Genomic DNA, 12144 nt, shown 5'->3' with positions numbered 1-12144 from the left:
CATGTTCTTTTATTCACAATAAACTTTAGTTACTTTAATTCCTAACATAAAACATAAACATAATAACACAGATGAAAAACCACAAAGAAGAATGTGTGTTAAATAAATGAGGGATCCCAGAAACCACCCTGAGGGGAAGGAGGGCCATAGGTGGATTTCTAGAGGGGTTGCCTTAGTTAAGGCTTAAAGTGCTTATAAGCAGAAGTTAGTTGGGTAAAAAATAGTTGTTGAGTGTTCTTCTCTCTCTAAGCACAAATTATAGGAATATAGTGGGCAAAAGGATAACAAAACCTGTTCTCTTGACTTACATATTGGTGGTAGAGACAGACAACAGCACAGTAAATGATTAACTATTTCATACACTGCAAAGTACTCTGAAGGAAACATAGTGGGGTAATGGGTTGAGAGCGATTGAATGGGTGAGCAGGGAAGGCCTCTATAAAGAGGGGCTTTTCTGAACAAAGCTGTGAACAATATGATGGAGTTAGATATTTGAAAAATAAAACTTGAGGGAAGAACATTGCAGAATGGCAGAACAAGTACAGCAGTCCTGAAGTAGAAATGAACCTGAGTGTTCTAGGAATAGCAAGAGGACCAGTGTGACTGGAGTGAAGTAAGCTGGAAGCTACATTAATTTGTGAATTGAAGATGGTTGAGAGAGAGGCTGACATTTATGCATTTATTCATTATTCAACACTCACTGATCAATTTCTGTAAAAATTAATAGGAATAAATTGATGAACAAGACACATTTCCCACCCTCAAGGATTTGTCTAGTGGGGATGTCTGGCACATTTTGCAACTTTGGGTGATCTACTGATTCCTGAAAGTCAGCCAGAAGGTATCCAGGTGAAATTAAGGAAAAATAGCATCCTAAGCAAAGCAAATATTCTGAGAAAAAGCTGAGAGATAAAAAAGTCCATTATTTGCTGAAATCATTATTTGTCATTTCTTGATGACAAAGACCATTATAAATAATTCTTGTCAAGAATATTCAAGTGGTAAACTGAGAGAAGGAGGGTGTCTTAAAATGCAGTCAGTAATACCCAGAGATCAGAATTTGCAGTGACTGCAGGTTTCGTATTTATCCAACCAATATCTATTGAGTACCTCTGGCCTTTAGCAGAGAAGACAGTTACATTTCAGGAGACATTACAGTTTTTATTTTAGGCCTGGCATGATTGTAGCAGGAGGAAAGGAACTGCCTGAAGGTGTGATTATATGTTTCAATTGGATATGATTGACATATTATAACTTTAGGACTCTGTCCTCAGAGAATACTCAAGATTTTGAGCTTAGGTAATGAGCAGTTTTTTTTTTTAATTCCATGATGGTCACTCATGCATTTACAAATTGACCAATAGATATTTATTGGGCCCTTCTTTGTCCAAATATGTGCCAAGTATGAGAGGCACAGAAAAACTAAGATGTGCAGACATATGTATCCTATGGAGTTTACAATTTGGCAGAGATGTAAGCAATCTTTAAACAATTAAAGGCTCATATTTATTTTAAATTATGGTGTAGATATCAGTGTATAAGAAAGGGAATAAAATTGAGGCATAAATTTGTTGTACTTGGAGCAAAAAGGTGTCAGCAAAGATGAATACAGTACATCTAGCAATGTCCTGCTAAAGAAATAAATAGATAAAGAGAAGTTGAGAAAATGTATTTGTGGTAGGCAGAGTGCACCCTCTCCTAATGATTTCAACATTATAACCCCTGAAACTTGTAAATATATTACTTTACATGGAAAATGATACTTTGCAGACTGATTAACATTCAAAACCTTAACATAGGCAGAATATCCAAGATTATCCAGGGGAACCCAGTCTAATTATATGAATCCTTAGAAGCAGAGACTCCTTACTGGCCATGGTCAGAGATGAGACTATAGAATAAAGTCACAGGAAGTTGCAATGTTCCTGGCTTTGAAGATGAAAGAGGGGATCTATGAGGCAAGAATTATGGGTTACCTCTAGAAGCCAGAAAATGCACGAAAACAGATTTTCCTCTGTGTCTCCAGAAAGGAATGTAGGCTTGCTAACATCTTGATTTTAGCTCAATGAAGCCCATGTCAGAGCTCCAGCTTACAGAATTATAAAACAATACATTTGTATTGTTTTAAGCCACTAAGTTTTTAATAATTTGTTATGCAGAAATAGAAAATGAATGCAGTTTTTCTGACCAAAAAAAATACACCAAAAACCAAGGTTTGGATATAAGTAACATGATGTCTTTATGTTACTCTGTTGAAGCGTAAGACAGAGAATGTTGACAAAGAATGCAGTAGAGAAAAGCAGGTACTGAATGATGGAAAAGGCCTTGTGCATATACAGAGCCTTGCCATTATCTTGTAAGTTACTGCACAGCTACTGAAGCATTTTAGCTGTGGTTAAATTTACATTTTAGAAAGATCTTTCAAATAGCTATGACCAGAGAATCCAGGGGAAGTTTTAAATGTGAACTAAAATAACAGCAGTGGAAAATCATGGGTAAAAAAGCATATTAGAGAGACTTTAGCAAGAGAGGATCTTCACAGTTTGATAACCAAACTTTGTTTAAAATATGTATTTACTTCCATGTCTATTTCCAAGGATCATTGTCTAAGAGGGCCACGGCTACTTTCCTAGTCATGACAGATAAGCATCCCAGTTTCCTTTTTCTAATTCTCTGTAGTTGCCTGTTTTTGAATATTCAGTCACCTATGCCAAATCCTCAAGACAAAATTCAAACCCATCATTCAAGTCCCCAGTTCCTTTGAAAAGCTTTTCTTTTCTGTTTACAACACTCTTACCTTAGAATCCCAGAGAGATTGCCATGTCAATCTTGTTTGCCCCCTTTCAAATTGTATTTCCAACTGTATACTCAATCTTTTGATTTTTCCATCATGTATTTCCTCTATACATGAGAAAAAAAAGTTTAAAATATAAATTTTAGTGAAAAATATTGTGGTACCAAATGTCGTGTCCTGCAGGAATCAATTTTTAAGAACATATTAGAGGGGCTGATTTTTTTTTAAGGCGCAAGGAAAGACTAAATCACAGAAAAAAACTAAACAGCAAAACCATAGGGGGTTTAAAATTATCTTTTAGTCACTTAGTTAAATTTGTGAATTTTCCATAATTTACATGTTGGTTTTATAACAGAAAAATAACAACAGCAGCTAAATGATCTTGTTCTCTCCCTGCCTATTCTGAGTCATCACTTCACAGCAGGATTATTGTGCTTTCTCCTGTTAATCTTCCTTCCTCATCTCTCCCAAATTCAATCCATGTTTACAGGCACGCTCTTCTTAAAATGAAATTTATCATGTAGAGAAGAAATTGGCATTCCAACACCTCCTGAATTTAGACTTTTCAAAGCTTTTTTTAGGTGCTCCAAAATCTGGTTCACTTATTTTATCCAAAATATCACTTGCTATCTGTTAAATTACACTTTCTATTGTAATCAAATCAGCACCCTTCATAGCTATTTGACCTTTCCTTGACAGTATGAGATTAGACTTTGTATATCATCTGTATTTTTAATAGATACTAACTGAATGGTAATCTCAATCTGCCCAAATTGTATTCATTCTTTATGGGTTGACTCAAATCCAGCTGCTCCATCACAGAAGTATTTTCCTTCAACTTCTCTTAAAATGTTAATTAAACCTCTATATCTTATATATCTCTTGATTATTTTTTTCTATCCTGTTCAGTTATATTCTCAACTTTATTATAAATTCTGCACTACATAGCTTTTCACTTCCATCATCCAGTCCTTCATTAGTGACTTCTATGGCATTAAGCACATAGCAAATGACAGTAAATGCCTACTGGTTGATAATTTATTACCTAATTGTTCAAGTTCTTATCTCCCACATACATTAAGCAACTTCCCCAAGATCTTCTCCCGGATTTGTCGAGTCTTTACACAGTACACAATGGGGTTCATAAAGGGCGGCACCAACAAGAACATATCTGCAATAAGGATCACAACAAGAGGGCTTTTGTGCTTGGCAAAGCGATGCATGGCAGCCAGGGTGATGATGGGTACATAGAAGGTGAGCACAGCACAGATGTGGGAGACACAGGTATTTAGGGCCTTAAGCCTCTCTGCCAAAGATGCAATGCTGAGTATAGTCTTCAAGATGAGCACATAAGACAAAACAATCAGTGCCAAGTCCAGCATAGTACAGAGAGCAATGAAGAAGCCATAGATGACATTGGTCTTGTTGTCAGAGCAGGCCAGCTACATGGTATCCTGATGAAGACAGTATGAGTGAGAAAGAAGATTCTTTTGACAATATTTTAATCTCCTTAAGGTGAAGGGAAATGGAATCACTAAGAGAATGCTCCTAATGGCTAAAATAAGTCCCATTTTAGCAACCCTGTTGCTAGTGAGGATAGAACTATATCTTAAGGGATTGTGAATGGCAAGAAAGCGGTCCAAAGACATAATTAGAAGTACTGAGGATTCCATGACAGTGAATCCATGAATGAAGAATTCTTGAGCAAAGCAGGCATTAGGTGAAATTCCCATGGCATTGAACAAGAAGATCCTCAACATGGTAGGAAGGGAGGAGAGGGACAGGCCCATGTCAGAAACAGCCAACATGGCAAGGAAATAATACATGGGCTCATGAAGCGAGGGCTCTGTCTTTATGATAAAGAGAATGGTGCAGTTGCCCATGATGGCAAGCAGGTACATGAGGCAAATGGGGATGGAGAACCAAATGTGGGCATGTTCCAGTCCTGGGATCCCAATCAGAAGGAAAAGCTTGACTTCGGAGTTATTGAGAACAGACATAATGAGGGAGATATGAGCTCGTTAGCCGGATCTGAAACCATATAAATGAAAAGCAGTCATGCTTTTGGTTAAAACTCAGTTTTGTGGGGATAAGGGGTTCATTCCTATACTATACTCAAAGGCATATTTGGCTGCTAATCAACTGCACTCTTCAAAATTTACCAGAAGTCCTTAAACAAGTTCATATTCTCCAGCATGGTAAAATGGTAAATTCACTTCTAACAACTTGTCCTAAGTTGGTGACTTTTTAGGATTTTTAGGATTTTTTTTTTTTTTTTTTTTTTTTTAGAGGGAGTTTTGCTCTTGTTGCCCAGGCTGGAGTGCAATGGTGCGATCTCAGCTCGCTGCAACATCCGCCTCCCGCGTTCAAGTGATTCTCCTGCCTCAGCCTCCCAAGTAGCTGGGATTACAGGTGTGCACCACCACCACCACGCCTAGCTAATTTTTGTATTCTTAGTAGAGATGGGTTTTCACCATGTTGGCCAGGCTGGTCTTGAACTCCTGACCTCAGGTGATGCACCTGCCTTGGCCTCCCAAAGTGCTGGGATTACAGGTGTGAGCCACTGCATCTGGCCCTACTTTTTAAGATGTTTAACAAAATATATAAAACATATCAAAATGGAGCTGCTTTGAATCAGTAAAAAGATGCTTAGAATCTTTTCCACTCATTTTTCCATACAGTCTTCAGCAGTACCCATGTTGGCTTTAAAATAAAATCTCTGAGCTTTATGTAGAAAGTTTGAAAGAAATAGTCTAAGAAAATAATCAGAGATCACTGCAAATATTTGGAAAACATTAAATCATTAGATGCTATAAAGTAAATACATTTATAGACTAATTTACCTCTTATACTTATGAGGTAGGTACTTATGCACATTTTACACATGAGTAAATATACATGTTACATCAAGTGTTATATAAAAATAAACAACGATTTCTGTTCAAACACATTTGCCCTTTCATTTGATTTTAAATTATTTAACTTATTTGGGCATTATTTTAAATCTGTAAAATGAATACAATCTTGGTAGGTTTTGATATTTATAGTTATTTATGAAGTTCCAAACAGAGATCTAGGTTCATAAACCACAAACAAGTATCTGTAAATATTAGCATTGATTACACAGTAGTTTCCAATAGAACATGTTGGAGAAATGGAGCAGTGGATAAGTACTTTGGAGTTACGTATTCTTATTTCTTCACGTACATATTCATGTATTAAATGTGGCACCTCCTCGCTTAAGCACTTATGGTTCACACTTCAGGCTACCATTTTATTTCAAGAAACAATTTGAAGCTCTACAGTAGTGTTGTGTTCATGTTAATCTTATCCATCTTGATTGGATTATTTTATCTCATATCTCTGTATTTAATTAGTCATAGAAATTAGTCAAATAAATGCATATTTAGTCAAATAAATGCTAAATGAAAAAAATCCAAACCACCCAATTTCTGTTGGAAATGAAGCATTCAAATTTTGCCTACATAATAAACTGAACCTGATTTTTTTTTAGAGTCTCTTTTAAAAAGCATACAAGTTTACTTTCAGAAGTAAAATATGCAATCTTGCAACTTATCATCAAGTTTTTGGCCTTCAAGGTAAACAGATCAAAATTGGTAAAACTGTCAGAGAAACACAAATCTCTAAGACAATCATTATAAATTCCCCCTATATTTAATAAGCTTCCTTAGTAAATGCATAAATTAAAATTATGAAATTAATAATTTTAATTAAAAATAACAAAAATACAAAAGATGAAGGTAGAGCCAATGGAAGGCTAGAGAGAAGAAGACAAGCTATCCTCACTTCAGAATTTTTTAGACTTCAACTTGCAAGAGAAAAAAGTTATCAACCTTCAGTGGAAAACACAGGGGACACTGGAAATTGATTGAGCTCCTTTATATGGAAGCTTAACTGTGAATTCATATTGTATTTTTTGATTTTTTAGAGGATAATTTAAAAAAGTACATAGTAAATAACAAGCAGCCTTGGGCCAATATATTTTACTTTTGCTAGGTACTAAGAGACATTTTGACAACTTGTGAATAGCTCTGCATCTTCTACATGGAAAAGGGCCTTGAACAGTTTGAGCATGACTCATTAATCTCCCACCATGGTAGTGAACCTAATGCAAAACCCAGGGTAGGTATAATGTGGAGATGGTAGCAGATTGTGAGATGTCATTAAAAGCATTCTCCTGTTATTTGCTGGACTGTGTTTTCTTAGCAAATTCAATTCTGATCCCACCTCAGTAGTCATAAAATAAGTTCTCACCTCTGAAAGCACTTAACTCTTATTCCTTTTTATTTTCGTCTTTTGCTGAGGGATATTGACTCAGGTCTTTCAGGGAATGCATCTCTAGTGCACTTTTTATTATGGAAGATTCTGCAGTGTTTTATAACGTACTACTTTCATGTAACCCTACCCTACCAAACTCCATTACTACCATGCACATTGACTACTCCATGTTAAAAGGTACAAAAAGGTTTTATTTATCCCCATGTATCTGTCATCAACATGACACGTGGAATATAAAAGGCTCTCAGCAAATATGTAAAGAATAAATGTGACTGGAAGAAATATAAAATATGTAGAATCATTTCTTAGCACTTTCTCCCTTTTTTTCTCTGGCAACAACTAAGGGATATTGATGTCCATTCCTTTCACTCATATTTTAAGCGGTAAACTCATTCTTACACAGAGCATGCATTTGGATGTGGATGAACTTCAGAAGAGATAGCTCATCAAGGCTGTTTATTCAGAAGTACTGACATGATAGGTGGTATCTGAAACCAAAGAGTAAATGAAATCTTACAGTAAAAATGTACATAATACAAAATTTAAAACTCATAGAACCCTGAGGAGCAGTAAGATGGTTGAGAGGATCTTGCAAAGGAATATTCAGAGAGGTGGAATATATGGAGGAAGAATATACAGAGAGGTGGAATATAGTAGATGCCAAAAGAAGAGAATGTTTCAAGGAAGGCAGTCCTCAGGTACAATATTTCCCCTACCACTTAGAATTGCTATTCTTTAAGGCAAAAATCAGTTCTCAAGCTAATGCACAAACACCTTGGTTTAAATCTCAGCGTGGCAATTTACCCTGTGTGAATCTGGGAAAGCTGCTTAAGCAGTTGTTTGCTCTTCTGTGAAATGTTGTAAACAATGGTATCTACCTCAGAGTTATGTTAGGCTGTCTGATAGTCTCTAACATAATGAAGATAATCAGTAAATAGCAGAGATGAATAACTACTTCAATAAAACTTCCTTAGCCATTTTCCTTCCAGACATCAAGTCCTAGATTGGACAAGAGTAATTTATATCTTTTAATTGACAATAAGGCTTGCTTTTATTTGTCATATTATTAAGTAAATAAATCCCTACTGATATTAGGGTATTAGAAAAACACCCCGATATTTAACCTTCTTATTTAACCGTCAGACCATAATATATTCACTCTTCATGTATGCACACACACTGAAACCACTTACTCTTCCTCCCCATAGACATGTATTCAGATATAAGCAGTTTAACAAACCTTAGATTTAGGTTTCCAAAAGGATTTATAGCTCCTTAACCTTACCAGAACCAGATGCTCAGTAAGTTCCTGAAGGATAAACACAAGAATTCTCCACTTTCACTTCCACTTTATCTAGAGGTACCTACTTCTCTTTTCCTCAGGTGACTAGACCCTCGAGAGTAATCAAGCTTACACAGAAAGGGTTAGGCCTGGGGCTGGTACATTACTTTGTATTCATTGTACCTTAACAGAAACTAGAGGCAAATTGTGAGACAACCTACAGGGAGACTACTCATCTGAAAGGTAAACAGTTGAAGTTGAAGAAGCTTGACACATGGGATTTGTAGAGGTTGGGAAATATAGTTAAAATAACATGTTATCTATAATCAAAACACTTTAGGTCCAATTCTAAGTCAAACCACTTAAACGTTCTTCATCTCAGCTTAATCATCCACAAAATGGAGATAGTAATATATAAGTATCAAATATTTATAAAAGCACTTTACAAACTATAAAATGGTTTACCAGTCATTCCACTTATTTGTATGATCCATTTTTGGCAAAAGATTAACATTGAAATAGACATAGCCTGTCCTACTCTGTTAGATTTTTAAACCAGTGTCTCAAAACTACATGCCTTCCACATTATATTGCATTCACTAGAACCGTCTGAGGAGTATCCTGTGTTTTATTCACATATTTCTATTTTATATGTCAGTTCCATCATGGTTTAAATTAAATAATAATTATTTAAGGTTATGAAACAATATAAAAATGTGAAGACAATTTAAGTAAAAATGTATAAAATAAGGATATATATATAACTGTTTTAAGTATTTCTTAAAGCATATTTCTAAGTTAAAAAGAAAAACTTTGGTTAAAATAATGGAAAGCCTTACATTAATAATAAAATAATTTTAATTAATACAATTTAATGGAATAACAATATAAAAGACACAACATGGCTCAAATACAAAATACATATATCTGTGAATAAGAAATGAATACAAATTTAAAACAATGAGCAGGGATAAGCCTACTCATTGCTAGTTCCCATGTCTGGAGAAGACGATCAACTTCCATAAGATAAATGAGATTAAATATTCTCCATGTTAGGTCAAGTTATCTGAAGCAAATAGACTTATTAAATGTCATTGGGCTATTCTAGCAGATGCATTTGATACCTACCTTATTATCTTGGGACTTAACATTTTATTATAAGTTGCTAATTGGAAGAAAATATTTGCAAAAGACACAAGAATTCTTGAAACTCAATAAGAAAACAAACAACACAACTAAAAAGTGTGTCAAACAATAGCAAAGACATGAAACCAACCCAGGTGCCAACAGAAGGTTGGATAAAGAAAATGTGATACATGTACACCAGGGAATACTAAACAGCCACAAAAAAAGAACAAAATCGTGTCCTCTGGAGCAACATGGATGCATCTGGAAGCAATTATCCTGAGCAAATTAACAGAGCAACAGAAAACCAAATACCGTGTTCTTACTTGTAAGTGAGAAAAGATTCTAGAAAACAGATTGCCAATAAGAAATTCTAGAGTTGGATTCATCACTGTCTGCATCACAATAGGAACCACATCACTGGTTGCAGATGAAATGTTGATGGTCCCTGACATGCTGTAGCAAGTTATTGTTAAAATTTTCATCTGAAGTGAACTGTAATAGTACCCAGAGGAAAGGTAACTCACAAGATTTATTTATAAATAGAGCATTCTCTGTAAAGTGGATTCTCTTACTGGCTACTTTTGTGTGTGTAACGAAAAGGGTCATGGAGGACTACTGTGGACTCCAATCTCAACCAAGTAGAAACATCAGTTTAAAGTTTTATGTCAGGTGCAGTGTTTTTACCAGGGAAGAATAAGATTAACCTGGATTCGATTATCAAGTATGTGGTATTTATGTGGCAAATATATTCTCTTCCATGTTCTATAATAAATCTATAATTTGAAAATACTTATTTTCTTTGGATATTTTGCATAACATTTTATTGACCCACTATATCATTGACAATATATTAATCAGGTAGACGAGCATGAAATGCAAGTATATTGGCATTCTTGTCAAAACACAGTGCTCTTTAGGTGGGAAAGGATAGAGATCAACACCCATACAAAAAAGTAGGAATCTTAAACATTAGAGAAGTTTTTAGGGATCCTGTGGTATAGGAAAAATTGCGACAGCCTCTCTCAGTTAATAGACAAACTAAAGCTTTTTTTATCTTTTACCACCAAGAAGAAAGTACCACATGTAGTGACCTCCTGAAACCCCGGAGGCAGCATATGCCACACTTTGAGTGCTAATTCTACTCACATAACAGAAAGACGTATGCCCATGCTAAGACACAAGTAAGACCATCAAGCACAACCGAAAGAGCACAAAGAGGGGGCCGGGCATGGTGGCTCACACCTGTAATCCCAGCACTTTGGGAGGCCGAGGCAGGCGGATCACAAGGTCAGGAGATTGAGACCATCCCGGCGAACACTGTGAAACCCCGTCTCTACTAAAAATACAAAAAAATGAGCCAGGTGTGGTGGCAGGCACCTGTAGTCTCAGCTACTCAGGAGGCTGAGGCAGGAGAATGGCATGAACCCCAGGGGGCAGAGCTTGCAGTGAGCGGAGATCACGCCACTGCACTCCAGACTGGGTGACAGAGTGAGACTCTGTCTCAAAAAAAAAAAAAAAAAAAAAAAAGCACAAAGAGGTGATGCGAAATCCACTGATGTTAGTGCACTACTATTGCAATGTGGTGCACTTTCCCTAAGCTTACACCTGTAGCTACGTGGATGATCCCTTATGACCAGCTGGTGGGGGATGAAGGCCAAGTTAGTTCATAAATGAGTAAAGTTGGTATGCCAAAAATGAACTGTAGATGTGTTACTGATCCATTATGGAGTGACTTTGAAAGATAGTACTTAGGAGAAATACATCCAACGGACAAATCAGCTGATGGACTTACTCATCCTCTTTGTATAAAAAAGAGGTGGCTCTATGTAAGAATACACAAAAATTCAACTTATTGTTAATGGTGGGTAACTTGGCTAATTGACCAGGCTGTTGGAAGGAGAAAGACTGGAATACTAGTGACAAAGAGGCAGAGGGATGAAGTAGCATGTGGATGGTTCTACAAGTTAGAACAAAGTTTGAAGATCTTTATATAAAAGATCAATGTTCATCATAGTCTATACATAATGGAAAAGAACCTAAGCTATAAAGAACACTGAGTGGACCTGACAATTTATATCAGCTAGATTCTGATATAAGCAACCTCAGTGGTGGCATAATTGGCTCCTAATTGAAGTAGCTATAGTGGCAGGATGAAAACTGCATAAACACAAAGCATAGTTTCCCACTCAACAAGGCTGATAAAACTTCTCTTTCTACTAAATATTAACCTGGCAATGATAGAAAACAATGTTAACTGCCCAATGTAGCATCACTTCTTGAGTAGAAAATGGCCACTTAATGGAAGATTATTCTACCCCACAAAAGGCAGCAAATGAACTTGATAGAAATTGACACATATGATGGGTGTAGGTTTGTTTTATTTTCTTGAAGGGTCATAGCCAAACCTAGTATCTCAGGGCTTACAAAGGGTTTGATCCACCAGCATAGGACATTATGTTATATCACTTAATGAAAAGGGACACATTTTAGAATACTTGCAACAGTAGACACACAACCATGCTTGTATCATGGGCTACACCACTCAAAAGCTTCCAATCTGGTACAGAAATAGAACAGGTAGAGTTGAGTCTCCACCTTAGAGACGACATTAGTGAGGATGAGACAACATACCCCAGATGCA

The 12144-nt window shown here is 36.1% G+C and overlaps 2 protein-coding genes across 2 annotated transcripts in view; both read right to left on the bottom strand.

Moving 5' to 3' along the window:
• The window catches only part of MMP26 (matrix metallopeptidase 26), a 275769-nt gene that overhangs the window by 68585 nt on the left and 195040 nt on the right, over positions 1–12144 (bottom strand). The gene's annotated exons all lie outside the window — the stretch shown is intronic.
• On the bottom strand, positions 3856–4794 carry OR51A7 (olfactory receptor family 51 subfamily A member 7). The gene is given in 1 exon segment (XM_019035937.4): positions 3856–4794. A coding segment is annotated over 1 exon segment (939 nt).

The sequence above is a fragment of the Gorilla gorilla genome, chromosome 9, assembly GCF_029281585.2.
Source record: "Gorilla gorilla gorilla isolate KB3781 chromosome 9, NHGRI_mGorGor1-v2.1_pri, whole genome shotgun sequence".
NCBI lineage: Eukaryota > Metazoa > Chordata > Mammalia > Primates > Hominidae > Gorilla > Gorilla gorilla.
This window is presented reverse-complemented; position numbering and strand designations above follow the sequence as displayed.